The 19,036-nt window shown below is 39.6% G+C and overlaps 1 protein-coding gene across 2 annotated transcripts in view; it reads right to left on the bottom strand.

The window, feature by feature from the left end:
• ABHD3 (abhydrolase domain containing 3, phospholipase) overlaps positions 1-18,604 on the bottom strand; it is a 50,889-nt gene extending 32,285 nt beyond the window's left edge. Inside the window, exons 1-3 of one of the 2 annotated variants that reach the window (XM_090285128.1) lie at positions 18,279-18,604; positions 17,549-17,712; positions 16,303-16,485 (exon numbers count right to left, since the gene is read on the bottom strand). In XM_090285128.1, the coding sequence (XP_090141254.1) occupies positions 16,303-16,485; positions 17,549-17,712; positions 18,279-18,440 (509 nt within the window). In that variant the 5' untranslated portion in view covers positions 18,441-18,604. The remainder of the gene's footprint in view (positions 1-16,302; positions 16,486-17,548; positions 17,713-18,278) is intronic. The other variant, XM_090285129.1, reaches the window with a different exon arrangement.
• Between the last annotated feature and the right edge of the window lie 432 nt (positions 18,605-19,036).

The raw sequence follows: 19,036 nt of genomic DNA, 5'->3' as shown, positions 1-19,036 counted from the left end.
ACCATATAATATCACATATTACAGGAAACTAATGAACAACACAAACAAATGAGCAAAACTAAACCAGAAGCATGTAAACAAGGAGCAGACTAACAATTACCAGAGGGGAGGTGGGAGGGAGAGAAGAGGGGTAAGAAGGGGAAGGGGGATTGATTGTGGGAGAAGGGGTGGGCAGGGTGGGGGGAGTAATGGGGAAAAAAGTGGAATGACTGTAATAGAAAAACAAACAAACAAAAATTTTTAGTGGAAAAAAAATTAAAGCAAAATCAATAAATAAATGAGCCCACAAATCTGACCCTCCCCCCAAATACTTCACATGTAGGAAAGTGAACAAAAGAAAATGTAAGGTACGGAAATGCAATTTTAGTGAATATTAGAAGGACAAGGATTTCCCTTCACACTGTATATTTTTCTCCCTACCGCATCCCTCCAGAACTTGGCATTCTGAAGAAGTAAGTAATGACATAAGGTTCTTTGCATAAAACTAATAATATCAGTTGTTAATAGAGGTTTTGTTAACCAAGACTTTGACTGGAATTTCATGCTTGGGTTCTGGTTGTTACCAAAAAGCCCTGCGGAACTGGGACTAACTTTTGAAGGTAATAAAAGCCCATGAGAAAAAAGGCCTGGTACCTTGGTTGGTTGTGTGGTTCATGGCAATCTTTCCAGGGAAGGAACGAAGGTTGCTTTCCTGAAAGATGGCTAGAAGAAAGCTTAAGGCATGATGGAAAACCTGAAGGGCTTGGAAAAGACAGGTGTTTATAGGCAAGGCTGAATGGCAGGTATGTGGCTCAGCTTTGTGCCCTGAAGGGCAAACTGAAGGTCACCCTAAAGGTTCCTTGTGTAAGTTCCAGCAAAGCAGACTTAAAGATCATATGTGACCATTTGCTGCTCCTGTTGTGTTTATGCAAATTAACAAGATAAATTAAAACTGGACTTAATTCAGTCCCTTTAATGACAAGGGTAATCTTAAGGAGAAAAATCGTGATTCAAGGAAAATCACAATGCCCAGTGGTAGACTATAAAGTAGTGTAGCTAACTGTCTTTAAAGTTTATTTTCATTTAAAGTTTGTTTTCATTTGAAAGTTAAACTAGGTCTGTGACATCAGCAAAGATGTTTAATTTACAGGCAAGAAGAATGTCAAATGCCTTGTAACTGGATGTCTTCCCAATAAGACAGTCTCGCAGAGTTAGAGATTGGTTTGTGGGTTATGTTGCGTAAATTAATGTGTGTGTTCTTTTTTTCATAGGGCATAAGCCTATGATCTCATTACCTGAATGATTGTCTGTACATATGGCCTCGCTTAATCCTGTCTGCATCGCTGCCTCCTGAGACTCAACAGTTTGGCTGAACTAAGTGGTTGGGTTGGTGAAGTATAGAGTGGTCTGTGGGCTTCACTTTAAAATTGATTTATCTTTTATATCCTAAAGGCTTAGAAAGGGCCCAGAGGTCTGAGAGGAAGGAAACCTAAAATATTCCCCTCAGCCCAAACTAAGTATAGTGGGCAAAAGGGTTTTGGACAGGTGTGATGTGTCTTGCCCACTTTCCTCCAAAGAGCCTTTTCATTTCCCCCTAGTATGGGACATTGAAAAATTAATCCCTGCCTTTTGTTATCTAGTGATTATGGTTTTAATGATGCCTTTTAACCCTGTTGCCAAATCTGTTGCTCCCAGAATACAACGAGGATACTAGCTTGTTAAACCGATCATGCCGTTTTACGGGGACAGCCAACTGACCTGGAGTCTGCACGATCCTTCCCCATGTGGGAAGGCCACCCTACCCTCCACACCCTCACACTTATTAGGGATTTATGGACCCAAGAGTAGGTAAGACAATGACCATGTCCAGCTTGAAGCAGCTAGAGGAGCACACGATCTTTGCCCATTGTCCTTTATAAGATTATAAAGGGTCTTAAGTCTGAGAGGGGAGAATTGTTAAGAGCAGGGGTTCCCCACAAAAATAAACAAACAAAAACAAACAAATAAATAAATAAATATGTTAAAAAAATAAATGAGGAAAAAGAAAAAGAATTTTCTGTGACAATGGAGCACTTTAACCAGGGAAGCAGGTGAGTCTCCTTTGATGAAGGTTAAATAAAAAGCAGAGACATACCTAGAGTGCAGGATTTCTCAACCTTTAGCACTAAGGACATAATGAACCAAAGAATCCTTTACGGTGGGGACTGTCTATATTCCCCTTGTTTGAGAAGTATTGTTACAGTGAAATGGACCAGATAGCCTTGAATCTACTCAAGTTCAGTGATCTACCAGAATAAAGGGATTTTATCAGATGACCTTAAATATTTTCCAGTTCTAAGATTCCACAAGTCTTTGATTCTGAGGATTAAAATAATACAAAGCACTATACAGATCAGGTATCATAGAAATGTACATTTGAAACCTATATGATCTTATTAACCAATGTTACCCCAATAAATTTAATAAAAAATAAAACTAAAAAGAAATCAGCAAAGGGTGGAGTAAGACAAACATTAAGAGATCATTACACTGATATCTGGTAATAATAGCAACAGATATTTATTAGTGATTGCTAAGTGCCAGATTATGTACTAAGCACTTTATGTGAATATTAATATAGAAATGACACATTCATTCAAAAATTTATTAAACAGAATATTTACTGAACTAATATTAAGTTTGAATTAGAGATTATAGGAGAAAATGAAATAAAAAAATAGTATTCTTGGCCTTAAGGAGAATAGAATCTAGTTAGGCTGAAAAGAAATGCACCATATTTTCAGTTGAGTGACTGCTACAAAAGTGGTATCACAAGGCAGTATATGATTCAGTGTTCAATGAGTGGTATAGATAATAAAGCCTTATGGGTTCAGATGGGCAAATTGATTAGGAAATGTTTCATGAAAAAGGCAGATAGATCTTATGCTGAGACTTGAAAAATGGCAAAAGATTGCAGCAGAAGAAAAGTATGGGATATAATATTGGTTGAAGAGATCAATGTGAGCAAAGATATAAGGTAGGCTTGTATAAAATTTTCAAAGGGATAAGAATGTAGATTATTTTAGCTGAAACATGCTACCTAGAGAGTAAGAGTTAGGACCAAAATAGGCATAGGGTTCTTAATGCCAGATTAAAAAAATATGACAAGGATGTTTTGCTTCCAGAAATGTCAGAGTAGAGCCTATTGGGCCAACCCTTCCATAGAATAGTAACTATAAACTCTTTGACATATTATAAAGGCAATGGAAACAACAAAAGCAGGCAGAAACTAAATGAAAGTTGACACTTGAAAGAAAAAAATGGCATTGAGTAAGCCTCCTGTTTTTACAGCTTTTGCCTGAAGGGAAGCACTGGTTGGTATTACTCAATGATGGATAAAAGTCAGAAATCCTTGGTCTTACGGGTTTGAAAAACCAGAAAACAGAGTTTGGTGCACAAGAGCAGTTAGAAAATGAGAGGAAAATCTCAGAAAAGAAAGAAATGGAGAGAGACACATAAATTCTGGATAAAAAATGGGCCCAAAGCTTGGGTTGACCCTTCATGTGTAGACGTGTGAGGCAGACTCAATTAAGGATAAAAAACTGAACAGAGATTTCAGCTTCTGTCTGCCACAGAGGAGACAGAATTTGAAGTTTGAGTTTAGCCAAGTTAGTTGCTTGTTAAACAAACAAAAAATCAGTACTCATTTGAAAAATATAACAGAATCTAGAGCCTCTACAATGGATCAAATGGTCTAGAACACAAAATTACTAGACCATGAAGAAACAGGAAAACATGGTCTATACTAAAGAGATAAGAAAATCATTGTAACTGACCCTGAGATAATCTAGATGTCAGAATTAATAGATGAAAATTTAAAGCAGCTATTAAAACTATGCTCAAGGACACAATGAAAAATAAGCTTATAATGAATTAAAAATAGGAAATCTCAGCAGAGGAATGAAACCTATTAAACAACTGAAATTGCAGAGCAGAAAAATGCAATATCTGAAATAAAAAATGTGCTGTATTTGCAAACTGCAGTTCCAATCCAAAGATGAGAGAGGGAAAAAAAAAGAAATATAATTTCAGGGATTTATTAGACAATATCATAAGATATAAAATTTACAAAACTATAGTTCCAGAAGAGAAAAGAGAGTAAAGGGACAGAAGAAATAGTGGCAAAAATGTTCCAAATTTTATAAAAATACACAAATTCATAGGCTCAAAAAAAAAAAAAAAGAAAGAAAAGTGATTGGGGAGAATAGAGGAACAACAAAAAAGAAAACAAGTGATAAAATGGTAAACCTTATAGCCATCATATGAATAATTATATTCAATGTGAATGGACTAAAATATCCAATTAAAAGGCAGAGACTATCAGACTATATAAAAAAGCAAGTCCCAACTATATGCTATCTACAAGCAATACATTTTAAATATAAAGACATAGATACTTTTGAGTATGAAGAGAGATATATTCATGTAAACAGTAAACATTAGAAAGCTAGAGTGGCTACAGAAATATCGGGTAGATGCCACAACCAGAGATAAAAAAGGACACTTCATAATGGTAAAAGAGTTAATTCATAGGAATACTAACAATCTTTACTGTATATGTGACTAATGACAACACTTCCAAATAAATGAAGCAAAAATTGACAGAATGCAATGGAGAAATAGAAAATCCACAGAGTTGATTTTAATATCCTTCTTTCAATGAGACAAAAAAAAGTTAGTAAAGATGTAAGCAGCCTAAATAGCATAATCAACTATCTTAACCTAATTTATATTTCTATAACACTCCATCCAACAACATAATACACTCTTTTAAAAAATGATAATATCTGAATATTTTCAACTTTACTAAGGTCATAAAGGTATTAAACAGATTGACATAATTAACTAACCTTTTTCTAGAATGTGAAGCATCAGAAATCAAATACAATAATTAACAAGAATATATTAATACACAACTCCTGATTATCATATGGTAATGGAGAACAGTGGAAGTTAATTAATAATTCAAGAACCTCATTCTCTTGTTTCAACTCTTTCCCTACAAAATCCATTCCCTGAGTAGGAAACATGACTTATATTCATGTCATGTTTTGAATTTCCCTGATAAAACTGAGTCCTATGATATTACAGGTCTACATAACCCCCAAAGACAAAAAACAACAACAACAAAAAAACATGGGATTTGAGGAGCTAGCTGTAGCCAAACTAAGACCATGAGATATACAAGGGTGTAAAAAAGTAGTAAAGAAAAGTTTTCAAGAATTATTAACATTTCAAAGAACTCAACAGAAATCATATGTGTAACTGTAACAAGGCTGTATAGCTGACTCTTTACCCTATTGTACACTGTCTAATTTTGGTAAAATTCTTAACATTGTAGTTCTGGTTTTGGTTGGTAAAATGGGGATATAATATATATCTTGGAATTGGGTACATATTAAATAAGATAACCTATGAATAGCATCTAATATGGGGCCTATCATGTGGTAGGCACTCACCAGAGCTAAATTTAATTATAGTAAAACAAAATGGCAGTTGTGGTCATCTCTTGCTGCTCATAAGCTCTAAGTGAATTTTAAAAAATGACCAACAAGTTAATATTTAATGCACTTTATTTTGTAGGCATATTTCAGAACCAGTGACAAAGGGAAAAGAGAGTCAAAGTTAACCTTAATATAAGGAAGCTGAAAACGGTTGTTATACAACTAGCATCAGGAATTCTCTTTCAGTGATTTCTTAGACATTAGTTTTTAATATTTTCCCCCATTATTGCTAACATTTTTCCTATTAAATCTCCCATTTTCCATAACATTGACTTAGCTGCTTTCTGATATTCTCATATTTTATCTTACTCATTTGAATTCTAGCCAGATCTCTTTGTGGGGTATTTTTTTTTTTTTTTTTTTTGTAGATTCTGTCAATTAAGACCTACCTGAAGCAGTCTACAGAAAACACTATTTAATGTCAAACGTGCTCTATATTCACAGTGCTTCGAACTAATAAGAATTATTTCAGTGTCACAGGTCACTGCTGGAAACTTTATCACCTCAAATTCCAGCAGCCACTCCACCTTAGCAAGGCATTACCTTCCTTCTCTCTATACCACCCATGCCCTGCCAGGCACAGTGCTATCCTTGGGCTTTCCTGGGATGGTGTCTTGCCTGGAAATAGGGCACAGCCAGTAATTACTTCATTTCCATCTGACCAGACTAAGAGTGAGGCTCTTTGCTAAACCAGACAATGCCTTGATTCACTCCTTTACGTTTCAAGGCTAATACTACCTTTTTTCTGAAAGTTTATTTGTTTCTATTACCATTTAGTCCCCTTATATGCCCCTCCCCACCCTACAATCACCACACTGTTGTCCATGTCCATGAGTCCTTTTTCCTTTTTGCTCAATCCCTCTTCCCCCTACTTCATGGGCCAAGTACTAGTCAACACTCTTCATACATGTAATCCTCAAAACCCTACAAGGTATAGGTATCTTTACAGATGAAAAACTGAGGTACAGATTTAATAACTTGTTCACAGATACACAGATAGTGTATGTCAAAGCTGAGAACTGAGTCCAGGCAGCTCTTGACTCAAGAATCCACTTAACCACCTCACTCTGCTCCCCTGTGCTATCTAAGCTAGTGACATTAAAGTCCCTTTTTCCAAAGAAGATGAGTGCTCTGAACACAGAATACTCTTTGAGTACATGCCAGCTCTGAAAAAAAAGAGCTTTGTCCCTGAAAGTTTGTTATTTGAGGTATCATCTTATAGTGGAATATCTAACAATTAGATAGATATTGTCAGGTCCCTAGAGAATGGTACTACTTGTCAATATCCACTATAATGTTTTCCAGAAATACCTTTATTCAGTACTTTCTAATATGCTTTATTTCATCTAGCCAGTCTCATGAATAATCATTAACTGACTCATTCTCAAAATTTTAAAAACCAAATTATTTCAACAACAAAAAATGATAAAAATACTTTTAGATAAAAACATTCTAATGTTAATCAAAAATGACTTTGTATCTAACATACTGCTTGCAGATTGGGGAGTCTTCAGAACTCACCCTTCTCTTTCACCACGTCATTTTTCTTCGTTCCTCCCCTTCCTTCTTCCCTCAGGAAGTCTACAGATGACCTGCCAGCGTACATCTAATACTGCAGGAAAAGCAGCTGAATGTCACCTAAAGCTTAGTATCTACTGCTGCTACTTCCCTTAAATCAAAATTGTGCAGGCCCAAACCCCAAACTGGAAAGTAAAGGAATGTTTAAAAGTCAATGAGTGGGGAGAGAGAGAAACAAGATGGCGGAGGAGTAAGTGGAAGCTACACTAACTTCCTCCCAGAACTAGTCTGGATTTACAACGCAATTTTGGAGAAATCATCTGGAATAACCAACCGAACACCAGCTGGAGAGAAGTCTTATAACCACGGAGAGACAGAAAAGGCCGCTACATCACAATGTGACCGGTAGGGAGTGCGGAGACGCGGAAGGGCTGGCTGGGCTCACACGGGTGGCAGCTGAAGGGACTGAGAAACAACTCAGCAGCTGGGGATCCCCCCTGAGAAGGGCAGGGTCTAAACCCCCAGCTGAACTTCCCAGCCTATAGCAACAGAGTGGAAAGTAAAATAGTATCCAGCTGAGAAAAGCGAAAAGCCACAGGGTTTCTTGCTAGGTGGAGAGAAACAGCTGGAGAAAAAGAGCTCTTAAGCGGATCACATACAAAAATATTTTGGCCCCCACTTACCCTGGGCTCAAGCGGAGGAAAGGCAGAGAGGACTGGAGATGCTTGGGGAGAGTTTGGTGGGGTGGCTTTGAGGGGAGAACTGGGGAAGCAGCCGACTGGGTCCCAGTGCTGACTCATTCCCACACTGCAGGCAGACCATTCCCGGCCAAGTGGTGTCAGCCTGAGGGGAAGCAAAGGCCCTGCCTACAGGAATTAAGCTGCCACACCCACGGTCCTTAAGCCTGACAGCTAATCACAGATTGAATAGATTATCAATTAAAGGAGACAGACAAAGGCAGTAGATCCCTGGAAGTCTCCAACAGGCTGCCTAGGCCCAGACTGGTACAGGATCTGACGCCACCAGGGGCAGATCCAGGAAGTGCAGATCATTCTAAGAAGCACCAACAAACAATAGGAGTCACAAAAATGGGGAGACAGAGAAACAACCCCCCATTGAAAGGAAAGGCAGAGTCCCCAGAAAGAGTGCTAAATGAAATGGAGGGGAGCCAACTATCAGATATGCAATTGAAAGCATGTATTATGGAGAAGCTCAATGAGCTCAGCGGAAACTACAAAGAACTCCAGAAAAACTACAGTGAACTCCAGAAGAACTATAAGGAACTTACTGAGAATTACACCAGCATCAAAAAGGACATGGAAGCTATCAATAAGAGCCAGGAGGAAATGAAGAATACGATCTCTGAATTGAAGAACACAGTAGAAGGAATTAAAAACAGGCTAGAGGAAGCAGAAAATCGGATCAGCGAGCTGGAGGACAATGTAGACAAAAACTCACAGACTGTGCAACAAAATGAAAAAAGGCTGAACAAGACTGAAGAGGCTCTAAGACAGCTGCAGGACAACATGAAACGTAATAATATCTGTATCATAGGAATTTCAGAAGAAGAAGAAGAGCAAGGGATAGAAAACCTCTTTGAAAAACTAATGACAGAAAACTTCCCTAACATGAAGAGAGAAAGAATCATGCAAGTCCAGGAAGCACAGAGGGTCCCAATGAAGATGAACCCCAACAGGCCCACTTCAAGACACATCATAATTAAAATGCCAACATTCAAAGACAAAGAGAGAATCCTAAAAGCAGCAAGAGAGAAACAACTAATAACATACAGGGGAGCTCCAATAAGGCTATCATCAGACTTCTCAGCAGAAACACTACAAGCCAGAAGGGAATGGCAAAATATATTCCAAGTAATGAAAAACAAAGGCCTACAACCAAGAATACTCTACCCAGCAAGGCTCTCATTCAAAATGGAAGGTGAAATAAGGAGTTTCCAAGACAAAAGAAGGTTAAAAGAATACATCTCCACCAAACCAGTATTGCAAGAGATGCTAAAGGGTCTACTTTAAGAAGATGAAGAAACAGAGAGAGACAGAGAAGAACACGAATACAAAGGGGGAAAATGACAATAAATAAGTACTGAAAGAAAGAAGGAACTTCTACCATTTGCAACAACATGATTGGAACTAGAGAGAATTATGCTTAGCAAAATAAGCCAGGCAACAAAAGAAAATTACCTTATGCTATCACCTGTTAAAGGAAACTAATGAACAACACAAACAAATGAGCAAAATTGAACCAGAGGTATGTAAACGAGGAATAAACTAACAGTAACAAAGGGGGAGATGGGAGGGAGAGAAGTGGTAAGAAGGGGAAGGGTCTAGTCAAAGAACATGTATAAATGATCCATGGACATGGACAGCTGGGTGGGGACTGAATGTGGGAGAAGGGAGGGACAGGGTGCAGAGGAGCAAGAGGGGGAAAAAAGTGAGACAACTGTAATGGAAAAACAAACAAACAGAAAAATTTTTAGTGGGGGGAAAAAATAAAAATATAAAGAATAGAAATGCAAGTTCAGTGAATATTAGAAGGACAAGGATTTTCCTTCACACTGTATATATTTTCTCCCTATCTGATCCCTCCAGAATTTGGCATTCTAAAGAAGTAAGTAATGACTTAAGTTTCTTTGCATAAAACTAATAAGACCAGTTGTTAATAACAATTTTTTGACTAAGACTTTGACTGGAATGTCATGCCTAAAGGAGACATGCTTGGGCTTTGGTTGTTACCAAAAAGCCCTGAGCAACTGGGACTGACTTTCAAAGGTAATAAAAGTCCACGAGATAAAAGGCCTGGTATCTTGTATGGATGAGCGGTCCATAGCAATCTTTCCAGGGAAGGAATGAAGGTTGTTTTCCTGAAAGATGGCTAGAAGGGACCTTAAGGCACAATGGAAAACCAGGAGGACCTGGAAAAGACAGGTGTTTACAGGCAAGGCTGAATGCCAGGTATGTGGCTCATCTTCTGTGCCCTGAAGGGCAGACTGAAGGTCACCCTAAATGTTCCTTGTGTAAGTTCCAGCAAAGCAGAACTAAAGATCATAGATGATCATTTGCTGCTCTTGTTGTGTTTATGCAAATGAACAGGATAAATTAAAAATGAACTTAATGCAGTCCCTTTAATGACAAGGAGGGTAATCTTAGGGAGAAAAATCAAGATTCAAGGAAGATCACAATGCCCAGTGGTAGACTATAAAGTAGTGCGGCTAACCGTCTTTAAAGTTTCTTTTCATTTAAAATTTGTTTTCATTTGAAAGTTAAACTATGTCTGTGGCATTATCAAAGATGTTTAATTTACAGGCAAGAAGAATGTCAAATGTCTTGCAACTGGATGTCTTTCCGATAAGACAGTCCTACAGATCTATAAACTTGTGTGTGGGTTATGTTACATAAATTAACATGTGTTTTATGTTTTCAAAGGGCATAAGCCTAAGATCTCATTAGCAGAGTGATTGTCTGTAGTATAGGCCTCACTTAATCCTGTCTGCATTGCTGCCTCCTGAGACTCAATGGTTTGGCTGAACTAAGTGGCTGGGTTGGTGAAGAACGGGGTGGTCTGTGGGCTTCACTTTAAAACTGGTTTCTCTTTTCTATCCTAATGGCTTGGACAGAAAGAGCCCAGAGGCCTGAGAGGGGGGAAACCTAAAATATTCCCCTCAGCTTAAACTAAGTATAATGGGCAAAAGGGTTTTGGACAGGTGAGATGTACCTGGCATACCTTCCTCTAAAGAAGCCCTTCTTTTCCCTAATGTGGGACATTGAAAAATTAATACCTGTCTTTTGTCATCTAGTGGTTACGGATTGAATGATGTCCTTTAACCCTGTTGCCCCCAGAATACAACAAGGATGCCAGCCTGTTAAACCAAGCATGCCGTTGTCCAGAGACAGCCAACCAACCTGGAGTCTGCACGATCCTTCCCCTTGTGGGAAAGCCACCCTCCCCTCCACACCCCCACTCTTATTAGGGATTTCTTGACCCAAGGGTAGGTAGGACGACGACCATGTCCAGCTTGAAGCAACTAGAGGAGCTCGAGACCTTCGTCCATTGTCCTTTATAAGATTGTAAAGGGTCTTAAGTCTGAGAGGGAGGAATTGTTATTTTTTATTGTTAAAATATTTAACTAATTAATTAATTATTTTAAAAAAATGAAGAAGAATATATGAAAGGGTGAGCCATGGGCATGGACTTGGGGAGGGGATTGTCGGGGAAGGGGGGTGCTGGGCGGAGGGGAGCAAAGGGGAAAAAATTGGAACTATTGTAACAGTATAATCAATAAAATATACTAAAAAAAAAAAAAAAAAAGTCAATGGGTGGGTGATCCACTCCTGCTCTTGTCTCCTGAGCTCATGTACCTTCCAGGAATTAGTTGGGCTTCCATTGTCATGGCTGTACTGACCCTTGTTAAATTTTGCTTTATTTGTCTTTGTTCTCCTTGCCCTTTCAGTTGCATCTTACACTAGTGATTTATTCCTTCCCTCCATAAAATGTCTCACTTGGTTTTTCTGACATTCCAGAATCTTGGCATTTGTAACACTCTGACCACTCGATTCTAGGGGCTGCCAGTTATATCCCAATATTTATCCTCTCCTTCTTTCTCAGTAACAGAATCCTCCAATTTCAGGTTGGTAGATGGCTACCCAAAATAAAGGCTCCACTTTAGAGCCTCTCTTGAAACTAAGAAATAAACAGCAGGGCAAAGTGATATCAGTTGCTGGAAAGTATCCTTAAAGGACATTGGTCCATTCTATATTCTCCATTTTTCTCTTTTTTTGCCGGGGTGGTGGGGTGGTGGGTTGGAATGCTGATATGATAGCTGGAGCTGAATCAGCCATAAGTTATAAAGAAACATAATATAAAAAACTTACTTTCCTGACACTATAGGGCACCATACAAGCCCTGGTCTACCTTCTTGGATATTTACATGAGAAATAAACTTGTATCTTCTTTAAGTCACTGTTATTCTGAGTTTGTGTCACTTGCAGCCAATACTGGTTCTCTCTAATACATTTCTTCCCTACTACTGCACTCTTTGCCACTTCAACTAGACTGTATGCTCTTTGGGAATATAGGTTCTGATACTGCACTTTACAGTACCAAAATACTTAATGACTGACCTAGATTTCAATGAACTTATTATAACATAATTCTGGATGGGTCACTCTTTTTAAATTACTTGGGGGTGGAATAAGATGGTAGATGAAGGCTCTCAATAAAAAAGGTCAAAGAAAAGGTGATTTGGATGGTCTCAGAGTCACTGCTTTTCTTTGTGTTTGTGGTTATAGTGCTAGAAATTCATTCAGAGGATGTTTGGGAAAAGCTTTAAGAAAACAGGATATTATCCAGATAATACACAAAGTAATACCCAGTAGGCTGTGTTACTGAATACAGATTTTTTTTTTTAAAAAAAAAGAAAGAACAAAAGAAAGAAATCTTGAATGAGTGGATAAGATTTCTAACTACTTTGTCAATCGGATGGGTGTAACTTATTAGAGGCAACAACTTTTTCTCCAGTTTTTCTTCTGGCTCAATGAGGCTTCTCTGTAAATACACTCCTGGATTCCTGGTCTTTCTTACTTTACTTGCTCTCTAGGAGATGGAGGGCTTATCTGATTGATAAAATTTGAAAGAATGGGGCTGTTGGGCTCAGCAATTCTCTTCTCGCAAAGGCAAGTTTATCCAGGGAGTATATACTGCACTCTGCTAATGAAAATGGATAACTTTCAGGCAGGCCAAGTGTTTCCCTATTCAGTTATATTTACCTTTGACATCTTTGTAAAGCCTTTGCTCACAATTATCTTAAACTTTAGCTGAGTTCCTATCCCATCCATTATTAATTTTGTATTAGTAGACCTTAACAGAAAAGTTGTGTCTCTGTTGGTGTTCAGGTACAGGAAAACAACATCTGTTTAACAACAATAGTAATACTTATGTTTCATTTGTCCACAAGTCAGGAGCTAGGTTCTAATGTCTAAATCATCTCACTGGTAAAGCATCAGCAATTCCTTGACAACCTGACAGAATTTGTGACCTTCCATACACACTTAACCTTTACACAATGTTGTAACATAATATTGGGCTGTGCATACTTCCTATGAAACTCTATTGTATAACAGACATAATAATATCCAAGCAGTCCTGCAAAGAAAGTAGATGTTTATATTTCCAAGAGGTAGGTTTGCTTGTACTTGCTCTTTAAATTATAAAAAATGTTCTATTTTGATGAGAAAATAGTAGATCTGGGAAGGAGGACATGAACATTTCTAAAGACCCATTTTGTTCCAGGCACAAAACCAAGTGCTTTATACATTTATAATGTACTTTATACATTCTGATTAATTAAACTCTCTGTAGTGAGAAACTGTGATTGGCAAAGTTAAAAATTAATTGCCCAGGATCACTAAATAAGTGGCAGTTCCAACATTTGAACACGGGCCTGGCTCCAAAGCCTGCGCACATTCCCCCACATTACACAGCTTTGCATATGCTGCGTTACCTACCAAACCATGTTACAGTATGAATGACTTAGATCTGTTTTGCCACCTAAGAACCCAATTCAGCCTTGTGCCAAAGTTCCAGATCCATATTTTATACCTAGTTGTCTCTGATAGAATACAAAAATATTTTGTAGCTCTTCCTGTCAAGAGGCAGAGTCTAAGAGGGGGGACCACCCCCAAAACTGTAATTTACTTATAAAAGTTGTGTATTTATTCTTACATGTTTAAAATTCAGTCACTTTCAAAGTACTCTCCATTTGATGCAATACACCTATCGAGACATTTTTTCCACTGCTCAAAACAGTTTTTGAACTCATTGATTTTGATGCCTTTTAGTGCTTCTGCCATTTTTCATTACACCTTTTCCACAATGACAAGACATTTCCCTTTGAGGGCTTTTCTCATCCGGGGAAACAAAGTCACCTGGAGAGAGATCTGGTGAATAGGGAGGGTGGGGCATGGGGGTCATGCTGTTTTTGGTCAAAAACTACTGAACACTCAGTGTGATGTGGGCAGATGAGCTCATAAATCACCCACATGAAATGGGCAAACACATTGAAACAGTCTTCAAAAAATTTCACTGGAGTCCAGCGCAACCTCTCACATCAATGTAGGCTGGTACACTGATACAGATGAGTTCCTAAAACACCCACCTAAAGGGGGAAGCCTGTCCTACAAGGGGCTTGCCCTCCAGAAGAAAATTTCGTTGTTTTTGGGGTGAGGTCCCCCCTTGGCTTTCCCTACTCTGACTCTGGGCTGACTTGCTTTGACTAGACTATGGCATTCTTTTACTAAAATGCAGTAGAAGCAACATTGTAAAATTTCTCAGCCTGGGCCTCCAGAAGTCTTGAGGCTTTCACTTGTGCACTCTTGGAACCCTTTACCACTCAATGAGCAAGCTAAGGGTATGCTTGATGTGGATGAGAGACTATGTGGAACTGAGATGTGTCATCCTTGCAGAAGGTCCCCAAGCACAGAGCCATCCTGGCTGCTGACCACAAATGTACAAATGATTCCAGCCAAGGTCAGAATAACTATCCAGTGAGCTCAGTCCAAATTGCTAACCCACAGAATTGTGAGCGGAATGCTTGTTGTTTTTACCCACTAAATTTTAGATGGTTTATTATACAGTGAAAGCACATTAATACACTCTTTCCAACCTAGATTCAGAAATTCCTTGCAGTTAAAAATAAGTGGAGATAGGCCCAAAGACTATTGAAAAGTGTATCGACCACTGCTACCTTCAAGTCCAGTCTGATTCAGTGCTACAGTTCCTTAAACTCAAAAAAGCTGGGTCTTCAAGCAACTGACAGTGACCTGGTCCAGCCTTCCCCTCTCATAGGCTTCTTGCAGCAAGGACAACTTCTCACAACTCTCTGTATTTCCTCATAGCACCTAGTGCAAAACCTTCCTTATATCATATATTCTCAATAAAACTTCTAAATCAATAGAAGATATTTTAACCCTTAGGGAAGCTAGAACCTCCCAACAGCCCTGAAACACAGTGTAAAGATAGCATGGTAATAAAATTTGGCAAATTTTACAAGTGATGGAAGAAAGCCATGCATATTGGCAATTCCAGGGCTTATGTGATTCAGTCCCTGAGTTGCAACTAAGTTGTTTTTAAAAAGGCTTTCTAAGTCTTGAGAGATAGCTCAGGATAAGTATAGAATCAGCAATTTAAATATGTACAAAAGGCTTTGTGATCTGAACTTTTTGAGCATGACTAAGTTTTAGCAAAATATTGAAATCAAGCCTCACATCTAACTGGATGGTACTTAAACATCAAATAATGATAAATTTATACTATTGCTTAGTGCACATTGTATTAGAACCGTAATTTAGAAACACCATATCAAAGTTTCTGAGAGATTGTCACTTCATAGGCAAAATAGGCTTTATCTGTAAAAAATCAGAGTTAACTTATCAAAATTATGGCATTTCCCCCATTATATTAAAATATTTTTATTACTAAAATCTCAGCCTCAGTTTTTCATACACACAAGTGTTTCAAGTTGAACAAAAAATACAACTCTAAACGCAACTCAGAGAGTTTTCTCAGCTGAAAAAGACTGAGGCACAGAAAAGCAGTACTTTTCATAATGACTCTGCTTTAAGATTTTAGAGCTGAACCTGAGACTTAAAATTGTACAGATCAATTTTAAGTCAATTGTATCTCGTGATTGAGTTGAACAACGATTACTCAAAAATGGTGTGGCATCGTTAACTGAACACATTCGAAGTCACATGGAGAGAAGAGGCACAGATCACCTTCGGAAAAATAAGGACACCTACAGGCTGATTCTGTATATTTTTTACACTTGGGATCTGAGCCAATGAGACAAGATAAGTGGATCCAGGGCCCAAATATGGAATGTGACATGAGGGCCACCGTGTACTTTCTCAGGGGTCTGTAATTGCTATTCTGCACAGCACTCCCTTCAGTGTGACCTACTGCTTCTCAGACCTAGGTCCTATGTCATTTCCTAGGTGATTCTAGTTTCATTTATTCATTCAACCAAAATCTGCTGAGTACCTACTATGCTAAGTACTATTTCCCATGAAATGATTTAGCTATGCATCTTCCTGAAAAAAGAGGGGAAAAAGAAAGCAAGGAAAATAATTTAGGGGGTTGCTTAATTCATGCAAGAAATAACAAGCATTTCTGAGATGAACATGAAGATATATTTGTGTTTCATTTAGAATGAATTAAGCGAAAAATGAAAAAAAAAATCTTTCACCGGTACCTGTATCCCAGTTCTTCACTAAGATGGATCATATGGAGGATATATGATTCCTTGCTTGTTCCGGTGAGGCCGGGCAACAATAAGATAGTAGGCCTGGTGCTGGCCTCCATATAACTCTTACTGTTATCATTGTCAAACCAGTCCAGTGAAATCTGCCCTCCATCTGCAGTTTTAATAAGTTCACTAAAAGAAATAATTCAAAGGCAAACTCATTGTTTCAAGTTCTGTCTTAATATCAGTGTCTTAGTTCTATAAATATATGATACTATTTGGGTATCTCAAAATAACTTTTTTCAGCACTCACTAACACACACACTTACATTTTTCTTTCATTACAAGAACGTTATGAAATTAGTACCATACAATATTTCTAGCAACACCAGTGAAAAGTAGTAAATAAAAATGAACTTCAAAGTATTTCAAGTATGTATCTTAATAATTTCCTCATTTCTCTAAATACCCAGCATTTAACCCCTATTTGGTTGAGACCACCCAAATAATTCAACAGGCAATTATGAATAAGTAAAATGCTGACCTGATCACCATTCCGGCTCTTTGACTCAATAACAGAGTCCTTCCACAGAGTCTATTACAAATTTGCTTCTTAAATATTTTAAAGTACTTCTTTCATAGTATCTATGAACATATAGAATTTTCCCAAACAGTGCAAGTTCCAGGCACAAAAGGAACTCCAGAATCACCAGATGACTCAGGGAAATTAATAATAGGCACCATTTAAATTGCTTGTTACTGATATATCCTGGATCATATCTGTAACACCTTAAGGACATTATCATCACGAACCCATTTGCTTATCAATATGAAGTTCTTTTACAGGGCTTCACCATACAAAATCCAAATTAATTCATCCTCTCTCTCCCACCCATATCCCAGCATCTGTGAACTAGTACATATCATCAAAGAATCTATGTCCTCAGGGGCAGATGCATGATGAATTTGGAAAAGATTAAACTCCAAACACTTCTTGCATCCTAGAAATAAACCATTTACATCAATGTGCACACACACACACACACACACACACACACACACACAAAGGTGAAAGGCAATATCTGAACATTTTCCTGCAGCTGGGTGTGAGTGGAGGGTATACTTTCCATTTCCATTTCTCCTTTTTCTATATTCTTACTAAACCAGAGATTCTATTAACCAAGAACCGGCAATATGAAAAACAAACAAACAAACGTGATTTTGAAGACATGGCTGAAAATGGAAATTTACTTACTTCCTGTACTGCACTGGGGGTTTGGAAGTGATGAAAGGTCTCAGCAGTGTCTGCCCTCGACTCTCCCAGCACCAGACCGTCGGGTAGTACGTTTCTGTCACCACGGGACAGTGGTCCTGAAGGAAGCGGCTGAAACTCTCACCACCCGTCACTAACTGGGGCTTCTGTGGGGACAGCCAGTCTCAATAAGGGGTTCAGAACAGAACAAAGTTTCTGCCAACCGTAATCTATAACCGACCACAGACTTGTCCCTCGCGCGCAATCCACGGGATTACTGGAAGCCTGACGCAAATAATTCACAGTCGCAACGGACTTAAGAGAGTGGTTTATCAAACCCCTCCAGGCAAAGGCGAGAGTTGAAATAAGTCATTCTAAAAAGTGCTACAGCATTGCCGAGCAGCTTTGCCAGGGTAGATAATAGTGACAGGGCAGCACCGCGCACGCCCGTGCGTGCGGATGTCAAAAGGTCTGAGCTGCGGTCGGAGGACCCGGGCTGGACCACATGCAGGCGGGTATAGGCTGGCCAGCTTTCCCACACACGCTCCAAGGGCGTTCATCAGATGGCCGGGAGGACAACACTAAGGAGCAGCATGCTCGCCCCCAGGTTCGCCCTAGCCATTCGCTCCTTCCAGCGACAAGCCTCTGGTTACGCCCGATGCTGTCGCTCCCCGCTCCCCGCAAAGCCGCCCTTGACCCTGCGCCTCGGCACCCGCGCCACCGCTCGGCTCACCTTGGCAATGCTGCTCAGGTAGTAGCAGGCATATGCTACGCTGAAGCCCAGGATCAGCGATAAGCCCATTCCTGAACCGAAGAACCCAACCCGGACTTGGTGCTCCAGGTAGAGGGACAGCTCCCGGGAGAGCATCCGCAGGTCCATCGCTAAGAGCTGCATGGCACTGAGAGCGCCAAGTGCTGGTCCTGCGACGGGAGGCCAGCCGGCGGGAGAGAGGGGCGAGCGTGCGCGGGACAGCCAAGGAGCCTAGAGCGGAGCGTCTCCTGCCGGGCAAAGCACAGCTTCCGCCAAGTGGCTCGCCTGAGCTGCCCGGGCAGGCGTAGCCCTGCCCGCGGGGCCGCAGGCTCCGCCCGGGCTTCCCCAGAACCGCCCCCAGCGCCAGCCACTCAGAAACCTCCGAGAGGCGTGTTTCCAAGCCTCACCACCCGGAAGGCTAACGGGGGTCTCCCGGCCAGGTCAAGTCAGCCTAGGTGAACTCCCAGTGCGGGAAGAGAGCAGGTGCCAACTTCGGGGGAGGAAATGAACCTGGCAGCGTGCCTGCTCCAGTGACCTTGAATGATCCCGAAAAGTGGTGGGTCTCGATTAATCCCTTCTGTATACTAGCAATTTAGGGTGCCCGAAAGGTGTGCATTAGATTCAAAGATTTGGGGAGTTAATGCCAAAGTCATGTTAGGAGAATGCACTCATTGCGTAGTGAAAACAGCCTACATCCCCAGGAAATTGTGTTGTCCCTAAGACTATTAAAATAAAAACAT

This window comes from Furipterus horrens, unplaced genomic scaffold (genome assembly GCF_987537825.1).
Source record: "Furipterus horrens unplaced genomic scaffold, mFurHor1.1.pri manual_scaffold_8, whole genome shotgun sequence".
In the NCBI taxonomy this organism is placed as follows: domain Eukaryota; kingdom Metazoa; phylum Chordata; class Mammalia; order Chiroptera; family Furipteridae; genus Furipterus; species Furipterus horrens.
Note: the sequence above shows the minus strand (reverse complement) of the source record. Positions and strands in the feature narration are given on the sequence as shown.